Genomic DNA, 20,213 nt, shown 5'->3' with positions numbered 1-20,213 from the left:
CCCCCGCATGAATTTCATGCACTGGGCCTCTAGTTATAGTAAAACAGAGAACACTAGGTATCAGGTTTCTCAACTCCTCATTTGTTCCCCAGCCTTGAAAACCTCTGCTGTGAAATCAGTGAGTAGATTTCACACCTTATATTCATTGAACAGCAAGCTCCAGATTTCTGGGGCTTATATAGGATGTCAGGCTCAGGGAGAAGGAATATTGACAAATGTCCAAATAACAATTATAGTATGCATCAGAAAGATAGTGGGAACCCTGGAAGAGTAGGAAGTAACTTAAAATCTGAGATATGTGCAATAGCCTTAAAATACTTCCACAGCGATTGAGTCCTGGCTCCCCACTGTCTTTCTGTGAAATGGGGAGTCAATATCCTTCTTATATTTATCACAAAAGGAGAACCATGCAAAGAGGTAAATGACTTGCCCAGAGTCATCTGGCAAGTCCGCAGGCATGATCCCCACTCCTCCCTTCCCAGTACTGCCTTTGGTGTTTTTCATCCCAAGTTTGCCTGGATTCAGGAGCTCTGCCCATGGTTACCACTCATTAGTAAGTATTCACTAGTTAGTTCATCCTAATTTCTAGGAAGTAATGGAACAGGATTTTTTTACACATTTCTGAATGGAGAGACCTGGTGAAATGAAGCTTCTGGTATGTGCTGTGTATGGCTCTACTTTTTGTTCTTTATGACGCAGGAGTGAAGAGAAGGAAGCAGTGGGCATGTTGGTCAACTGCCCTGCCTACTACAGCGTGTCGGCTCCCAAGGCTGAGCTTCTGAACAAAATCAAACATATGCCAGAAGAGATGAGTGAGGAAGAGGAGCAGGTGGATGTCAATGAAAAGAAGGTAAAGAGTTGGGACCTGTGTTTTGTTTTCCCCAGAAAGCTAGTCAGGGTCCTGGCAGGGTTACTCAGTAACGCCCCTTATGGCAAGAGGGAAAGGGGCCTGTCACATCACCAGTCGCGCCCAAACCATCATTGGCCTCCGGACTTGCATGGCACTTTGAGCAATTTCCTCACAGCCCCCCTGTCATTTTCACTTTTATAAATGACAAAAGTGAAGGTTAGTGGCTATTAGTTATTTCCTAAAGGTCTTATAGCTGGGACTAGACCCCAGGTCCCCTGTCTCCTAGTCCAGCACAGAGACCACAACACTGTTCTCGAGGCCTGTGGAATTTTCACTCGTGATTCATGCGCAAAAGGAAAACTAGAAAATCTAGAAATTTTAAGGAGAGACTGGATCATTAAAAGACACTTTGGAAAAGGGAATGTTAATCTTTAAATTCCCCAGCTCTCTTTGCCATACCCCAGTGAAGAATAACTTGAAAGCACAGCATTGGAATTTAGCATTTGATACTCTTACAGAAATGTTCATTGCTAAGCATTTTTAAAATGACCATGCTGCTGCTGTCTTCCCCAAGCCATGGAGATCTAAGCTCGCCTGTGCCTACAGGGGAGAAGTTCCTGCCGCTCCACTTCCCTGCAGCCCAGAGGGCTGCCTGGCCCTGTGCTTACAGCCCTCAGCTCAGGCCTGTGTGCTGAAAGGACTCTTTGTTAAGGCTTGCCTCTTGCTGAGTCTGGAATGTAAATGGTTCAGTGGTACCAATTCTAGGAGAAACTTTCTCGTGTGATTCCATTCACTTATTTTAGAATATGTGTCCTAAGCCCTCGTGTTTATGTATTGGAATGAGACCACAGGATACAGACCCTGGGAGCAGGAAGTTATGGGGCAGGAAGTCTTAGGGGTTTAGAAGCACCTCCTTCAGTGGTATTCTCCCTCCTGCTCCAGCTCAGGGGGCTCACAGCGCCAGGGCTGACTTGCTGATGCAGCCACTGTGGTAACACACTCTCTCCCAGCCCAAGGTTTTCCCTTTTAAACATCTGCTTCATAGCACACCTCATATCCCTATCTCTGTGCTGCTGGGCGCCCCCACTGCATGGGTCCTCTGAGCGTGGGAACACACCTTGCTCTGTTCTATGTTTATCCCAGAGAGGGAGCTACATAAACCCTATGACAGGTATCAAGCTGCCATGACATCTTTAAATAATGGAACATTTTACTTATTTTTTTTCATGTAGATATACCCTGCTTTACAACAGCAGTGTGGCATATTATTCATTGCTTTGCCCTCCACATCTCAATTTTATTTTTAACCTCTTTGTCATCACTTTATTATCACCCTCTCATTCTGAGGATTATATGGCACAAAGTATTTCTGGACTGAGTATGTGAAGGAAGAGAGGATTATTCCTCATGGGAAATAACATTAGATGCCATTTATTGAGTACTTCCTATATTCTAGGTGTGAGCTTTTTTTTTTTACATACCGCTGTATTTATTTTCACAAAACTGGATTGTCACATTTTATACTGAAGTAATCGGAATGAGTCAGACAAGAGGAGCTGGGGGCATTCAAGACAAAGGAAATGGAGTGGGAAAAGACCTAGAGGTGTGGAAAAACATAAGGAGGGTGTGTCTTGAAGAAAGGAACTTCTGGTAGCTTGGTATTTTGGAATATAAAACAAAGTGACTAGCCCACCTGGTGAGGCTCAGTGGATGAGCATCATTCTATGAACCAGTGGGGTCATGGTTCAATTCTCAGGGCACATGCACAGGTTTTGGGCTGAATCATCAGTAGGGGGCGTGCAGGAAGCAGCTGATCAATGATTCTCATCATCGATGTTTCTATCTCTCCCTCTCTTTTACTCTCCGAAATCAATAAAAACATATTAAAAAAAACAACAACAAAGTGACTAAACTAGAAATGACCAAATTTAGAAAATAAAGGAGGGCCACATACAGCAGGAGATGAGGCTGGGAGGATCCACTGGAGCCACCTCATGATCACCAGGAGCTTTTGTGTGAAATGCTGAAGGGTTCGATTTCTGCCTTCAGCAATGGAGAAACCTTTGAGAGTTTTTTGTTTGTTTTGATGAACTACAAGTTTATGAATGTGTAATAGAATTTTTGTGAGTGGTACTTAGATTTGCATATCTGACTTGTAAAGAGAAAATATGTGAACGTGACATGAAGTTAAGGCATCTATTAAAACGTTTAGCATAAAGTTGAAAGTGCAGTCCTCCTGATGTACAAGCTTTCTAACAATGATTTTCAAAAACGACACATGGTCAGTATTCACTCCCCAAGACTGTCCTGAGGCAGAGGGTAGCCTTTCACCAACTTTTGCAAAGTAGAAATTTGTTGCCCAATATTCCAAAGTTATTAATACCCTAAGGTGCATATCGAGGCATGAAACTCACCAAAAGTCAGTGGAAACTAGAGTCCTGATTTATTAATGTTTGTTAAATTGAAATTGGCATCTTAAATTAATTCCATTGTAATATATTTTCTATTTATATATCCAGCCTAGATGATGAATTATAATATTCCAAGTAAATATAAGTGTTACTTAAAATATGAAACACTTTCATTGTCTGAACTTCTGACATACATAAAAACTAAAGACACTTTGATACCATCTCCTTAGCTAAACCCTGCCATATCTATTGGCAAAAATCTGCTTGAGCAGAGCCCATGATTCTCGATTCTGAGGGCAAAAGGCTTTGGCGTAGAGACTTAGTGGAAAATTTTAAAAGGCAAAAAGAATCTGTTGTTCCCTGGAATTGGCTTTCCCCAGAGATCATTAGTGACCCAGATGGTTCTCAGCTGCCCTTTCCACTCCTCCTCCTTCAGTCTTGAAGTCCCAAGCTTCCCTCTGCTCTGTCTTCCTTTCAGCCTGAAAAACTTCCCCTAGCATTTCTTTAGAATAGGTCTGCTGGTGACACATTCTTTCAGTTTTTCTTCATCTAAGAATTTCGCTGTCGCTCCTGAAGGATAGATATTTTCACAGGGATTCTGGGCTGCCTGTTCCTTTTCTTTAGCATTTTAGAATTGTTGCTGCACTTTCCTGTTTCCACAGTCTCTGGTGAGAAATGCAGTTCATGTAAATACTCGTTCCTCTCATATGCAATGTGTTGTTTTTCTCTGGCTACTTTAAAAGTTTGATTATGATGTGGGTGGGCCTGATTTTTTTTTGGTTTATCCTGTTTGGGTTTGCTGAGCTGAGCTCTTGATTACATAAATGTATGTCTTTCACCAAATGTAGGACGTTTGCAGCCGTTATGTCTTCAAATATGTTTTGTGCGCTGATCCTCCTCTTCTCTTTTTGGGACTCCGGTGACATGACACAAATGTTAGACCTTCTGATACTATCCCACAAGTCCCTGAAGCTCGGGTTTGTTGTTGTTGTTCAATCTGTTTTTTTGTCACTTCTTCTGGTTGGATAATTTCTATTAGTCTATCTTCAAATTCACTGACTTGCTTGTCTCCATTCTGCAAGTGATTTCTTTTTTTAATTTCAAATATAGTTTTCAGTACTAAAATTTCTATTCAGTTAGCAAAGAAATAGACACGACAAGAAACTGAGAACTTCTCCCTTTTCATTTCATGGGTGCTTGCTTTTATCCTGGAGCATCGTTATAAAAAGTATTTTAAAGGCTTTGGTAATAATCCCAACATTGGGGTTATTCTTGGTGTTAGTGCCTGTTGATGATCTCCCCCTGAATTGCTCACATTTCATTGGTTCTTTTTATCTTGGGTGATTTTGTATTGTATTCTGAACATTTTGAGTATTATGCTGTGGGACTCTGGGTTCTGTTAAAATCTCCTGGAAAATGTTGACTACAAGTTGTAGCCCACCTCTGGGTGGTGGTTCAGAGACTTGGCTGTGTCCCACACTTGAACCGTTCAGGGCTTAGCCTGGGACTTGGGCAGTTATTTCTATCGCGTTCCATTCTCAAAGTCTGTGCAGCTTCTGTGGGTCTGTCCCACACACGTGCAGCTTGAGGGTGAGGCTAGGACTTAGGTCAGTTCTGCACAGAATAGGGGATCTTTTCCAGCTCTCTACTGTTCAGTGCCCCCACTCCCCCCACCCCACTCTCTGGCTCCCAGCAGCCCATTTTCCTGGGCATCTGGCCAGAAAGACACATTCTCGTGGTTATATAGAAAGATAAGTTCTAGCAACAAGTACAGCAACCTGAGCGCTGTACCATTCTGCACTGCTGGGACCGCCCTCAGCAAAAGAGGAAGAAAAGGTAGTGAGAATCCCCCTCGTGCTCTTTGGACCACAGGTCCTTTTCCCAGTTGCTCTGACAGAGAGAAGGGTTTTCTCTTGGAGTTTAAATGCAGGAGCCTCCCCTCACAGTGCATGCAGCTCTGTTTACGTGGAGTCACCTGTGGTGGGGGCAGGGCAAGAAAAAAAAGAGAGAAGGGGTTTCGAAACAGGAAATCCCCCCACTCTTGAGCTCACAACAGCCCCTGTTTCTCGTCCTCTGGTTTTAAAGGCAGGGCTTTTCCTGGAGTTTTTGCCACCACACTGTCTGTGTAGTTCTTCTGCCTGGGGGCTATTCTCAGGTCAGAGCTCACACATAAACTCACCCCCATTATGGATATACTTCGAGGCTGGCTGCCCTCCAGGTCACTGCCATAGTTGACTTCACTGAGCCCTCTTCCGAGCCTAGGACGTTGGCTGCAGTAAGCAGGGAGAGAGGCTTCAGGGGGTTATGCCATCTTGGCCAGCATTGAGAGTCACGGCCCTCCCCCGCCCCGCAGGTTTATCAGCAAGGAGATCTGCATTGCAGCAGCTGTGTGAGGACACGGGGACAGACACACACAGACACACACACACACCGTTTATCAGCAGGGAGATCTGCATTGCAGCAGCTGTGTGAGGAGGAAGAGAGGGCGGTAGGGAGCATGTCACAGCTGTCCAGGGAGTGACGGCACAGGTCTAAGGGCAACAGTAGAAGCAGTGAGAAACGGATTGAAAAAAAAAGTAAAATAGAACCGGTACCAGATTAGATGTGAAGCATGGAAGAGAGGCGAGGGCCGAGGATGACTCCCACGTTCCTGGCCGAGGTTGAGTGTCATGACTGAAACAGGAAAAGCAGGAAGGTCATTTAGGGAGAGAGGAGAAGGAGCTTCGTTGAATTTAAAGAAATACTGTTTCTTGTGTATCAGAGATTCCCGATACCGAGAGACCATACTAAGTAGATGGGACAGCTTTCTGGCACCAGCCTTCCCGAAAGGAAATGGCGAGGAGCCGCTCTTGACAGAGGACCTCTGTATGGCAGTCGGGTGCCCCGGGCCTTTCTGCTCCGATGGGTCACATCACAGGAGAGAGGCTTGATTCCACTGCTGTCACCGGACAAACGGCCCCTGACTTCTCTGGGTGAACTTCAGCTAAGAAAACAGCCCAGGGCTGCTGCCTGGCTCCTCCCTGGGTTTTCCTAGCAGGCCCTGAATTCCCTGCCCCTGAGCCGCGCCCCATGGCTAGGAGTCCTGAATTACTCTTGTTTGAGAGGAAGACAGTCAATCAGCAGAGGCCAACTGTGTCTACATGACGTATTGGCAACACTGTCAGCACAAGTTCTCGGAACAGAAGGTGAAGCTGGGGGGTGGGGTGGGAAGACCTTGAGTATGCCCCTAGAGCAGGGCGGGGGAACCTTCTTTCTGCCAAGGGCCATTTGGATATTTATAACACCACTAGAGGCCCCATGCACGAAGATTCATGCAAGAATAGGCCTTCCTTCCCCTGGCTGCCGGCACCACCTTCACTCCGGCTCAGAGCCACCTCTCTGCCTTTGCTCCAGCCCAGAGCCACCTTCCACCTCTCGCCTTGTCACGTCAATTTGCATATTCCCTCCTTATTGGCTGTGGTCGCCGCCATCTTTATAGTGAAGTGATGTTTAATTTGCATATTACTCTTTTATTAGATAGGATTTCCCATACAAAATTAGCAACATAAAAATTAGCCTGCTATATTTGGTCAAACATTTAATTAACTCAGCCCTAAGGCCTTGCCAGGGCCAGACCAAATGATTTCATGGGTCCTCTCGTGGCCTGGATGCCCCCCACCCCTGCCCTAGAGGCATCTCCCTAAAATGAGTAGCATGTGCTCTTCAAAGTGTTGCCTAATGTTAATGATAGCACACTCACACTCACACAAATAGCCAGCATTTATTTGATGGGAGCTTCATAATATTCCTATCAGCTATTTTAATGCAGTGATTAAAAGCCTGACCACCGAGCCAGAGGGCCTGGGTGTAAGCCTGGCTCTGGCACTGTGTAGCCACATGAGCTTGGGCAAGTTAAATAAGTAAAACCTGGATAATGACAGTATCTATCCCATCCGGTGGTCGGGGGTGGCAATGGACTAGTAAAACACTTAAACAGTGCCTGGCACAGAGGAGTTCAGTGCGGAAACATTATTTGTTACTAGTTTTAGGCAGGTCTTATTATCCCCCTGCTGTGGTGAGATGAGCAGGCTCAGACCCAGGTCAGTCGACGCCTGATGGTGACTTTTCTGTCACAGCCCGTCTCCTGACTCCTGGTCCGTGTTTTCCCTGGAGCAGGAAGGAGATGGGACTGGGCCCAGTAGGGTTGCTGTGTGCAGATGGTGAAGAGGAAGGGAGGGCCTGCTAAACTATGTTTAGAGAAAGAACCCTTATAAATAGCACCTCACACAGGTCGAGGTAAGTTTATCCCAGATGAGAAGTGGATAAATGCCAGTGATTTTGCAAATCGGTAGCTCCCAAGAGACTAGTATATTGTTGTTTTTTTAAAAAAAAAACACACACACCCAAAGTACCTCTTCTCTCTCTCCAGTGAATTCTGCAGGAAGTTGGTAGGTTTTTTTGGAAGAGATCTATCTGCTGGCAAAGAAATGGCTATTTAGTATAGCCAGCTTTCCCTTGCTGCCTTCAGTTACTCAAATCCCTTTTAACTGCATTTTAAAATCCAAATGTCCATATTTTAAGGGCGTGGTAAAATTAAAAAATTCAAATACCATTCAAATATGCAACATTTGGGCCACAAGTGACGGAGTCGACTGCTTAGTATACTTGTATTAGCATATATGGCCGAGCTGTTGCTATATCATATTACGTCCCAGCAAGCAGCTTTCAGAAATCACAGTGCCACAAAACGTGTATTGGTCCTCCCCAAAGAAGCCTTCATGGACCACTCCTAGGCCTTTTCATCTCGTTCTGCTCTTACTCATACCATGAAGTCAAGTTCACAGCTCTGAGGGCGTACAGCTCGGCCCAGCATTGATGCCTTTGGAAACCAAAGCAGTGAATGAGACTACTGAGCCTGATCACAGATGGCTGATCAGCTGTGTCAGTTTCTTTGGCCCGTCCTTGCCCACTGAGGTCTGCTTACTCGGTGGCTACCCCTTCAGCACGAGAATATTTCAAGGACAGTATAGCCTGACTTAGATTGAAAGAGCCTGAAAAAGGTGGGGAGCCAAGTTCAGGAGAAACGCAGAGGAAGAGTTCTTGCTTGTCTTCACCACTCAGCCATACATGTGAGGACAGACTTGTTCTTACTGGTTTCTGCTTATTTGCAAATTTAAAAATTAGCATACTGTCCCTTAAAATAGCAGTGACAGAGCCATAATGAGAATTTTTTAATGATATGAATTAAATTATTAATAAAAGTGCTTTGAGTTCCTTCACACAATATTAATTTCAATGGAAGTAATATAAGGAAAAACCAGAGGCTGTTCTTTTCTTTCCACTATTTAGTTTGTTAAAAGCCTTTTTTGAGACTATACTTCTCAAGATGAGGTTGAAATGGATTGCAAAACACTTGAATAAGCAGGAGGCCTTTCCTTTGGTTGGAGTGAGAGAAACATTGCTGCTCAGTTAACTACCTCTTGGGACTTGGGTATAACCTGGTTTTCTCTTGGAAAGTATCATCCAGTGGCATTCAGAGTGACAAGCCTAGGAAATGCAAACTAAGAGGTTAAAGAATCCTGGCCTGACTTCATGTCCCTGTCAGGGTCTCAGTCATCGATCTGGAAAGCAGGAATGAGGACATTTGACTCAACCTAACCCTGACCGGCGGGACTGTGGGGCGTGGTGGTAGCAGGCAGTGCTTATTTCCCCACTGCTTTCCATCCGTGTTCTTGCTGTTCCCATCACAGGACCTGACATCACAGAGCAGGAGCGCAGCATCCTGCTGGGAGGTTTGCTGGAGGTACCAAGCAGGTTGTCTTGCAGGCAAATACCATAGCTACCAGCCAGAATTGTTTTTTGGAAAACAATGAGTTTTCTAGGAGACTATAAGGAAAGTTAAGCAATTAACACTAAGCAATATTCTCTCCCACCTGCATTTTTCTGGGCTGAGACTCTTTAGTTGAATAATGTAACATCCATATCTATATATATAAAAGCCTAAGTGACTGTCCGACCGGTAGCTATGACACGCAATGACCACCAGGGGGCAAATGCTCAATGCAGAAGCTGCCAAACTGCGGTGATTTGGCAGCAGTGGTTCTCAGGTGACGCACCCAGAACCAGAGAGGAGGGAGCCCAATTCTGGGATTCGTCACCCGAGAACTTCCCTCTCGCAATCCAGGACCCCTCGGGGGATGTCGGAGAGCCAGCTTCGGCCAGGTTTCAGCTCGATCCCTGTAGGCCAGGCCGAGGGACCCCACCGGTGCACGAAGCCGTGCACTGGGCCTCTAGTATACACGTAGTTTTCCATCACTAAAATTGTCTTTTGCATTGACTTTGTCTTAACGAAATAGCTTGAGGAATTCTGAGATTATAACCCATGATGAGAGGGTACAGCAGATAGGAATGTTTTTTAATCCTTACCCGAGGATATGTTTATTGATTTGAGAGAGAGAGGGGAAAGGGGAGAGAGAGAGAAACATAGATCAGTTGCTTCCCATATGCCCGCCAACCAGGAATCAAACCTGCAAGCTTTTTGGTGTACAGGATGATGCTCCAACCAACTGAGACCCCTGGTAAGGGCCAGATGATATTTAATTACCCTTCAGCCCCGGGATTAGGCATGTTGAGAAGACAATAGGATGTCACCCAGAACTTGGACATTTCAAGAACATTATGAACCTGACTTAAGATTGAAGTATATCTCATGGGCCAACTCCAAGATGGGCAGATTGTGTAGAAATAAATATTCCCCTTTATCATTGTGATTATTGTATCCTCTGATGCTGAGGTTGAAGAAGTAATACAAAAAGTCATCAGTACCCTTTAATTCTGCTGGTCAAAACTATTTCTATTTTTCCCTTGCTTTTTTTAAAAATACAATTTTATTGATTTCAGAGAGGAAGGGAGAAGGAGAGAGATAGAAACATCAATGATGAGAGGGAATCATTGATCAGTTGCCTCCTGCACACCCCACACTGGGGATTGAGCCCACAACCTGGGCATGTGCCCTGACCAGGAATCGAACCATGACCTGCTGGTTCATAGGTCGACACTCAACCACTGAGCCATGCCAGTCAGGCTTTTCCCTTCTTTTAAAATGAAGATTTACTCCGACATAGAAATTGTGACTATTTTGTACCAAGTTTCCAACTGAAGCTACACCACACACACACACACACACACACACACACACACTTGAGCTGGAACCTTTTTAATGACAAAGAAATAGGTTTTAATCCCAAAAGATTATGTCCTTTTCCCATCTGGCTGCCTCAGGCTAAGAGAAAAGTAAAAGAATTAAAAGCCATGGAGTGTAATTTCTCTTGCCTCAAAGAAATAGTAGACGCTTCATATAAATGAAGTCAAGCTTGAAACCACTAAGACCTTTACTTTATCCCTTCAATTAAATATATTGGCTATTTGTGTAACTCTGTTTTATATATGTAGCAATTAAGGTGGCAAATTACATGGCTCTAATAAATGGAGACAGTGAGGGGTGCAATGGAAAGGACAAGGAACTGAATTCTGGTAACAGTCTCGTGTGCATATCCTATATAATAAAAGACTAATATACAAATAAACCGAACGGTGTGATAGTCAAACAACCACATAACCAGTCACTGTGATGTGTGCTGACCACCGGGGGCGCGCACAGAACAGGGCAGGCATCGGCAGCAGGGGCAGAGCATGGAACATGGCAGGCATCAGCCGGCGGGATGGTGGAGCAGGTGAGCAGAAGTGCCAGACCAAGACGGGGCACTGGTCACTGTCACTGGAGCGAGCCTCTGGTGGTTACTGAAAATTCTTTGCTCCCACGTGCTGCAGTCCCACCTGGCGCTTGCACCGCTGCCAACACCGGAGCCACTGCTCACACCCGCTGCCGGCGCCCAGTGCCAGCCCCAATAACTCAGCACCCTCAGCAGGTGCGAGTGGCGGCTTCTGGCCCCGATCACCCCTCGGGCTTCTCCACCTCCCCCTGCTCCTGAGGGGCAATTGGGGCCAGCAGTCACCTCTCACACCTGCTACGGGCAATGGCCCTGCTTGTACCCACTGCTGGCACCGGCCCCACTCACACCTGCAGCTGGAGCTGCTGCGAGCGGCAGCTGCTGGCCCCAATCACCCCTGAGGGCTTCTCCACCTCCCCCTGCTCCTGAGGGGCAATCAGGGCAGCCCCAATCGCTCTGCGCCATCAGCGGGTGTGAATGGGACTGGCACTGTCAGCGTGTGGGAGCGGTGGTGGCAGGAGCAAGGCTTCCAGCAGATGGAACTGGGTCCACGGTGGGAGGGGCCAGGCGGGGACACGGAGGATGGGCCGAGACCCGCCCCTGTGCCCACCACAGACTTGTGGCCAACAGTTCCCTTCAAGGAGCACAAGTTGGTGAACTGGGCTCCTAGTTTATCAGATTGCCCACGAGAGCCCCTACAGTCAGGCTGATTGGTTCAAAGCTGCCCCACCTACTGGTATATGTGTCAGACCTCACGTCACCTCACTGAGTCAGTTTCCTCGCCTATTGTATGTGGATAAAATAGTGTTCACTACAAAATTTTTGGGAAGAATAAATGAGATAATCTGTGTACAGTGTCTCATATAGTGTCTAGCATGTAGTCATTGCTCTATAAATGATATCTGTGGTTAATATTCAACTCAACTCTGTGATCTTGGGCAAGTACCGTAATTCTTTGACTCTTGGCTTCACTATTTGTAAAACAAGAATATTTACCCTACCTGCTTCTGGATGGTATTGTTGTGAGGATCAAATAAGATTATGTCTTTTAAAAAACCTTTAAAAGTAAGTATTTAATAAACCAGTTGGGAAGTCAGAGCTGTAAAGAGCATAACACTGTTGGAAAACATTAAGAGGCAATGTGTGTGTTGGCCTGTTAGGATTCATAGGCTCCAAGAAGACAGCTGTGGATATTCAGGGAAAGGAAGGGGTCTTGTGCCCTCATGTTGGGGGGCAGGCCATATAGAATGGGGACCTTCAGGTGAGCCTTGAAGAAAAGACGGGATGTGGTTGGCTAACCTTTGCCGTGGGTCTCCTCTGTGGTTCCAGGCCGAGCTGATTGGAAGCCTCACCCACAAGCTTGAGACTCTGCAGGAAGCCAAGGGGAGCCTGCTAATGGACATCAAGCTCAATAACGCCTTGGGAGAAGAGGTGGAGGCTTTGATCAGTGAGCTCTGCAAGCCCAACGAGTTTGACAAGTACAAGATGTTCATCGGGGACCTGGACAAGGTGGTCAGCCTGCTGCTCTCCCTCTCGGGGCGCCTGGCCCGCGTGGAGAACGCCCTCAGCGGTCTTGGTGAAGATGCCAGTAAAGAAGAAAGGGTAGGTGGCCTAGCAATTCCATTCAACACGTTTTCCCTCTGAGCCCATGTACACAGAGAAGCACAGTAAGACACGGTCCCTTCTCTCAAGAAGATGACAATCTACTTGGGGCAGGGAGGAAGTCCAAAGTATAGATAACCAGGAAACTGAGAAGGCACATTCCCTGCCAAGATGTAAAGCTGATCCTGCAGGCTCAGGGAACACTTAGGAGGGTGAAAACACAGGTGCCGGGGTTTCTTTCCTTCCTTTCTAATGGGGGTTGACCTTGGAAAAAGAGAGAGGGACAGCAGAACTTTGAGGGATGAGGAGAGGGCGCAGGAACATGCGCTTACGCCCCAGGGGATCTGCAGTTCACCTGGAGGCTGCCAGCCCTCGGGGAGGATGCACCAAGTGTCTCCACCACACCCCTTCCCGGAAGGAAGAGGACAGGTGATGACAGTGGTGCTGATCCTGGGTCAACTTCTAGTGCTTCCTCGGTGAGGCACTGTGGGCTGACACTCTCTATGTGCAGGCTCATGGAGTGAGTGACAGGGCCAGGACAGGAGGAGTCCTGCTGCAGACCCCAGGTTTTATTCACCTCATTGAACTTATTCCATTGCCACAGAGCATTCCTCATCTACTCATCTGTGCAACACATGTCTGCTGGGTGTCCAGTCTGTGCCACTGACTGCCCTGGGCACTTGGGACATATCTTGGAACAAAACAGACAGACCCCTGCTCTCAGGGAACTAACTTACCAAGGGAAGTCGGACAATAAACGTAGCTATAATGTGTACACACGCACCAGCAAAGTGGTAAATGCTCCAGCCATCAGGATGCTCCCTTGCTCTCTGGCTCCTCCTCCTATCTACAGCTCTCTGTCTTTTAATGCTATCAGGGATTTCCTAATTATTTCTCCTAGTGAGCGTGTGTGTGTGTGTGTGTACTTTTTTTTATTAAAAGGAATGATGTCTTTTTTCCAAGAGATTAGAAAAAGTCCAGATGGTAAGCATTTGGGACTGTGACTGCGTATCCAGAAACTTTCTGCAGCTCCTCTCCAGTGGGTGCCCTCCTCCTGGAAGTGTGCTGAGCCTGAGCTGCCTCTGCTGGGAGCTGTCTAATAGTATCTGCCTCAGAAGGCTTTCCTTTCCTCCTTCCTCCCACTCAGCAAACAGCGAACGAGAACCTGGACTGTGTCAGGTGCTGTGTGTGCTAGGCATGAACACTGGCTACAACACAGGCCCCGCCCTGCAGGAACTCGCCAGGAGTGAGGAAAACCAGCATGGAAGCAGCAAATGGGTCCAGTATGCTGCAGCACAGCAATCAAGGCAGAGCCCAGAAACACTTCTCAGCGGGTGGGGTGAGGCGGGGAAAGACTTCACGCAAGTGATGCTTAATAGTCTAGATACCGTGGTCGCACACTGAAGGGGCCAAAGAGCCACATGTGGCTCGCGAGCCGCAGTTTGTCAACCACTGGGAAGAATTTCGTATTTGTAAGCAGAGTAAGAATGGAAAGGCTTCATGATTTAGAAGGAATATCATAGACCAAGTAAAGAAAGACCATGGCATCTTCAAAAACTGATTTACATATGGTTGTTATGTCTGGAACATAAAGTGATTACTTGGTTCATTTTTTAAAATAGTGAATTACTGAAAATAGAAAAGTATGTAGTCAGGGATTGGACAGGAAGTAGATCCCCAATTTTTTTTTATTTGATAGCTCTATTTAAAGGGGCATTCAGAACACCAAAGAAATCAAACAATTCAATTTTAAAAATGAGCAAAGGACCTGAATAGACATTTCTCCAAAGAGGACATACAGATGGCCAATAGACAAATGAAAAGATGCTCAACCTCACTAATAATCAGAGAAATGCAAATCAAAACTACAATGAGATATAATCTCACACCTGTCAGATGGCTATCATCAATATGGCGAGGATGTGTAGAAAAGGGAAACTTTGTACATGTTTGTGGGATTGTAAATTGATGGAGCCACTATGGAAAGTAATACGTAGGTTCCTTAAAAAAATTAAAAGTAGAACTACATATGACCCAGCCATTCCACTTCTGTGTGTTTATCCAAAGAAATCCAAAACACAGTTCAAAAGATATATGCACCTCTATCTTCACTGCAGTATTATTTACACAATCGCCAAGATAGAGAAACAACCTAAAGGTCCATCAGAAGACAACTGAATAAAGTAGATGTGGTACATATATACAGTAGATGTTACTGTAGTCTAACATACAATAGCCATTAGAAGGAATAAAATCTTGCCATCTGTGACAACATGGATAGACCTAGAGGGTATTATGCCAAGTGAAATAAGAGAAAGACAAATACCACATGATTTGACTTAATATGTGGAATCTAATAAACAAAATAAATAACAAAAAAGAGGTATCATTGAAGGTATGGGAAGGATTAATGGCAACCAAGAAGAAAGAATGAAGCTCCCTGGCCCCTAGAGCCAGCATCAGAGGGGAAGCCATTACTACCTCTAGATCTGGAGGAGCAACAGGAAGGGGGTCCTCATCAGAGCTATAGCTGTGGCTGTCCTGCAGCACTGAGGCCTTGGGGAAAGAATGCAGCCACCACCACCTGGCAGAGACGGAACCAGGGATAAATACCCCCCTGCTTTCTCCTCCAATCTCTCCCCATGACTCCTATTAGCCAAACCCAGAAGGCAAGGGAGCCCAGTTGATGCAGCCACAGAGCAGCGCTGAGGAGTGTGGGTCTGGAGGGGTAAGCAGTATCCAGTGCAGAAAATAGTTACACGGACCTTATGTGTCATACTGTAGGCTTTGGACTCTTTAACCTATTGGCCAAGAAGAGCTGTAAACTAATTTTATGACTTAATCAGCCTGGGAGGGGTGAGAATGATGCTTACAGCTGGGAGACTTATTGTAATAGTCTAGCAAGAAGGCTCCAGGCCATTAATTTGGGCAGTTGTAATGGGGTTAGAGAATTTGAATTAGCAGGTGTGTTACAAGAGAGGGCGGGTAGAACAGAAAGTAGTTTCCTGTTTGACAAGTTGGGTGGGTGCTGCAGATATCTGAGATAGGAATACTGGAGCAGATCTCAGGGGGAGAGAAGTTGTTCTACAATCAAATTCAACTCAACACTTAATGCACACATACACTCTCAAATACAAATAAGTGCTTGCTCACCAGCAAAATACTACATCAATATTAGTTTTCGTAATGATCAGTCTTTGTTAAGAAACGATAAAAATACCAATAGGAATGAGAAAAGGAGTAATACGTGTTTCACTAAGTGCCAAATTCAAGATAATAGTTGCCGATCTCTCTCTCTCCCTCTCCCTTCCTCTCTGAAATCAATAAAAATATATAAAAAAAAAAATAGTTGCCAAAGAGGGGAGGGAAGGAAAGATGGGGACTGGGATAAGTATGTGTAAGGCTTCAACTGAATCTAACTTTTTAATCGGAAGCAAATATGAAAAGTGTTCATGGTGAGATTTGGCACTGTTAATGATGAGTACACGGGTATTACATCATCCTCTATGAATTTCTGGTGTTTAAAATATTTCCTTTTTTTTTAAGGTGAGGAGAGGTTTTCACTTTTTAACTTATATCTCCACAGTATTTTGAAAGGTGCCTTTATTCAAAATCAGGGAAGAGGGTTTTAGGTGTGTTTTTCTGATTAGGTGCAAGAAGCCTATGAAAATGGAGATATTTGTAAGACAAATCTATAATTTTGCACTTTTCCCCCTAGACATTATTATGTTAAGATAGGCTAGTTTGAGGAAAATTAGGACAAAGACACATAAGCCTTTCATCACCCTACATAAGCTAATTTGTATTGAGGTATATATTTAAATAATCTGTTTCTTAATTTTCATTTTAATGTTTCTCAATCACTTTGGCCTGAAAAGTCTGAATGGTTAATTATAAAATTTTAAAAAATGTTAATGACATTCATTGTATGTCAGCATGATGAGTAAAAATCAACACACACACATACACAATAAAATGTTCCATAACGTATATTATCCCTAAAGATAGCATGTTACCTTACCATTCAGTTTGTATAAGAAACTCTCAGAATACCACAGACTTCTAGGCCCCACCCCCCAGTAAGTGAAATAGGGCCTGAAGTCTGCATTTCTAACAGATTCCCAGGTTAGCTGCTGCTGGTCCACACTTGGAAAACCACTATCAATAGAAATATTTGATGTTTGGCCTTTTCAATTTTTTTATTGTTATAAACTACACATAAAACTTGCCATCTTAGCTATTTTAAAAGTACCCAATTCAGTAATATTTAATACATTCATATTGTTGTGCATCCATTTCCAGAACTCTGTCATCTTGCAAAACAAACTCTGCTCGTTAAACCGTAATTCCCCATTTCCGCACCTCCTAGTCCCTGGCAGCCATCATTCTACTTTTTGTCTCCACGATTTTGACTCTCCTAAGAACCTCATGTAAGTGAGATTATTGATTGTGCTTTTATAAGTACACAAGCCTCAAGTCAAGTCATTACCCCAGTCAATTTAAGGTCATCTCCCTCAAAGCTGCCACATGGCTTCACAAGTTAGAGACCCATGGGTACCCAATCGAAGGGTAATAAGCTGATTTTCAAAAACATAATCTCCTTAATTTAGAGCGATCATTGAAAGGGAAGCCTGCACATTTGCAGTCCTGTGGGAGGTTGTCTTTGTGGGCGGTTTGGCTCTGTCCTGCCGTCCCCTTGCCCTTAGCTCACCTGCTCATTTTGCCCCAGCAGAGCTCTCTCAACGAGAAGAGGAAGGTCCTGGCGGGGCAGCACGAGGATGCCCGGGAGCTCAAGGAGAACCTGGACCGAAGGGAGCGCGTGGTGCTGGACATCCTGGGCAATTACCTTTCGGAGGAGCAACTCCAGGATTACCAGCACTTTGTGAAAATGAAGTCAACACTCCTCATTGAGCAGCGAAAGCTGGACGACAAGATCAAACTGGGCCAGGAGCAGGTCAAGTGCCTGCTGGAGAGTCTCCCCGTGGATTTCATCCCCAAGGCGGGCACCCTGGCGCTGCCCCCGGACCTCACGGGTGAAATGACTCCTGTGGGGGGATGTATTTCCAGTGGTGTTTTCCCAGCGGTAACCTCTCCACTCTAACCATTTCTAAAACGCCCAACCGAAAGATCACCCTTTCTTTCAACACTATTTAATCTGAAAAACATTGGAGTACAAACCACTGTTTAAACTCTATGGGTTTGGGGGGGTTTTCTGGATAAAAGGAAAAGATTCTATCCAGGAAAAAGCCTGTATTTTCCTTCTCACCCTTCATGATTGATCTGAGAGCTTGAATGCTACTGGGAACTTAGCCCTTTCTATTGTTACTTTGCAATAGAAAGAAAATTAATGAAACTGTGAGAACTGATGGGAGGGTGTTTGATGATTTAGTTTCCAACAGGCTTAGGCAACAGGGATCAGTGTGTGTCACCCTCAGGAATGTACCCACCGTGACCTGCCTTTGTGTGGGCCATGCATCCTGACGACAGGTACAAGGACTCATTAGTGAAGGGTCTGCAACATAAAGCCTTAAAGAAAAAACACACACAGCAGAAAATTGTAAAGCCTTGAACATTGTTATTTATATTTTTAAAAATGAAAAGGATCATTATGTCTGTTTGCTAACCACTTATTTGATTCTGTTTTGTGGTGGACGTAGACAATTATGTTGTTGGAGCTTTGTATTTTGTGAAAACCTTAATGAAATGAAGAATTCCAAAGACAGTCCCATGGAGTGTGGAGACTTGTTTTTTCTTAAACTCTTGACTTGTCTGCTTTATTTTTACAAATACGAGGGGACCTCCTGTGCTTGTGTTAAACCGAGTCCTGGGGGACCCAGGTCCCACTGCTGCCCGTCCTCACCACTCTACTCCTGCGACAGGAACACACACCTCCAGAACCCAGGTCCCACTGCTGCCCGTCCTCACCACTCTACTGCGACAGGAGCACACACCTCCAGGAAGGCAGCTTCCAGCAATAAGGTTACCGCATCACTTCCTAGGGCTGCCTGTCATCACTGGTGGGGAGATAAAACCGTATTTTACTAACGAGGCCAGCAACTCACCAGCCTGTATGACAAGAGGAAGGTCAGCTACCAAGACAATTCAAAACTGAATTCACGCAGTCGTGCACAGGATTTGGGCTCACCATATCCTGTTTAGTGAGATAGGTTATCAGGTTGTTTTAATGATGCTGTTTTTTAAAGTTTGGGGTTTTATTTCATGTCAAACCTACCAACCACCATTAACAATTCCCTCAGCATCTGAAGATTTATTTTGCACTTTCATGCTTCAATAACTTTATAGAGGATACTCAAGAGCCCAAGCAGTAAGTCTATTAAAACTGGAACCATGGGAGGAGGCTAGGGCCAGAGGCCTGGCTGTGTTGAGAGCCGCTGTAGCTGGCAACAGATTAACACTGCAGGTGATGCATCCTAGGCTGTGCTTTAGTTTTTGTTCCCATATGTGTCTGAACTGTGGCTGGTGGCTCCCTCTGCTCATTTGGGCTGCAAGTACTCTAGCAGCCAGTCCTAGAGAATCAGAGAGCAAAATTTTCCTTAGTATATTTAATCACTGGATGAAATTTACCTTCTGGTTTAAAATTTCTAAACTGTAGTTTTGGTCCCCAATACAGATGTCTTTTGATGAGCTTAGAGCCAGTAGGCCACCCAGTGGAGCCATCGACCCCAGCTGTTGCTCTGCTCTTTGGAGGTTATACACTGACTCGTCCAGTAAGACAGCACCTTGGTTTCCCAGGAACGTTTCAAAAGCCTCTCTTACACCCACAGGGCCCATTTCCCAGAGCATCGGTGGGACCAGTGACAGCATCCAACAGCCACTCCGCATGGTCATTTTGAAGTAGAGAAAACAGTCCGATGTTTCATCAGACTTGGGCCAACACAGGAGCCTGAAATCGCCGCACTTGGTAACTGGCTGTGAATTGCTGCTACTGAGTGGCTCCTTGCGCTGGGCAGGCCAGGCTGAAGCCAGCCAGTCAATGTCTTCCGCTGTTCTTAGTGTAATTGCTTGTAGGGACCTAGGGCTCCTAATTCCCAACACTCCTTAAAATTATTCCTCTTAAGGATTTGACTGGGAACATTTTGCAATCAATCTTTTTCAGTCACTTTGCTAATGTATACGTGTCAAACTTAGTGACCCCGTAGTAGAGGAGCAGGTGATGCTGCTGGGCATGCCAGGAGCCCCTGAAAGCCTGTGACCCTCCTGGGATAGCCTCTCTTCTTTCCCTCCACTGAAATGTTGTTCAGTTGTTACACGAAGTGCGTGAGGGACCAAGCACAACTCTGAAGTCTAATTCTTCGGTGGGTGTGGTATTTATTGTAACAGGACTTGACCTCTGGGCTCTGATGAGAAGAAACCACTAACTTAATTTTCACTACTAACCTCTGAATGCCTTCAGCTAGAAAATAAGCCTGTTCTTGCTCCCTTTCCTATTTGTATTCTTTCCCCATTATTATTTTTTTTTTTAAATCATCCACAGTGGAAGCCATCCTTTTTCCTCCCAACAATATCCTCTCAACCGAGATGATGAGCGGAGCAACCATGAGCCGGTTATCAGTCAAGATTTCAGGGCACACATGACATCAAGAATGTGTGTCCACAGTCAATAACTCTCCCTGTGAATGT

The 20,213-nt window shown here is 45.2% G+C and overlaps 1 protein-coding gene across 1 annotated transcript in view; it reads left to right on the top strand.

Moving 5' to 3' along the window:
• The window catches only part of SHROOM3 (shroom family member 3), a 238,400-nt gene extending 220,071 nt beyond the window's left edge, over positions 1 to 18,329 (top strand). Inside the window, exons 13-15 of the mRNA XM_014544945.1 lie at positions 700 to 850; positions 12,300 to 12,572; positions 17,305 to 18,329. Coding sequence (XP_014400431.1) covers positions 700 to 850; positions 12,300 to 12,572; positions 17,305 to 17,673 — 793 coding nt within the window. The 3' untranslated portion in view covers positions 17,674 to 18,329. The remainder of the gene's footprint in view (positions 1 to 699; positions 851 to 12,299; positions 12,573 to 17,304) is intronic.
• Positions 18,330 to 20,213: the final 1,884 nt, after the last annotated feature.

Source organism: Myotis brandtii, unplaced genomic scaffold, assembly GCF_000412655.1.
Source record: "Myotis brandtii unplaced genomic scaffold, ASM41265v1 scaffold111, whole genome shotgun sequence".
In the NCBI taxonomy this organism is placed as follows: domain Eukaryota; kingdom Metazoa; phylum Chordata; class Mammalia; order Chiroptera; family Vespertilionidae; genus Myotis; species Myotis brandtii.
The sequence above is the reverse complement of the archived record's forward strand: the minus strand, read 5'-3'. Positions and strand labels throughout refer to the sequence as shown.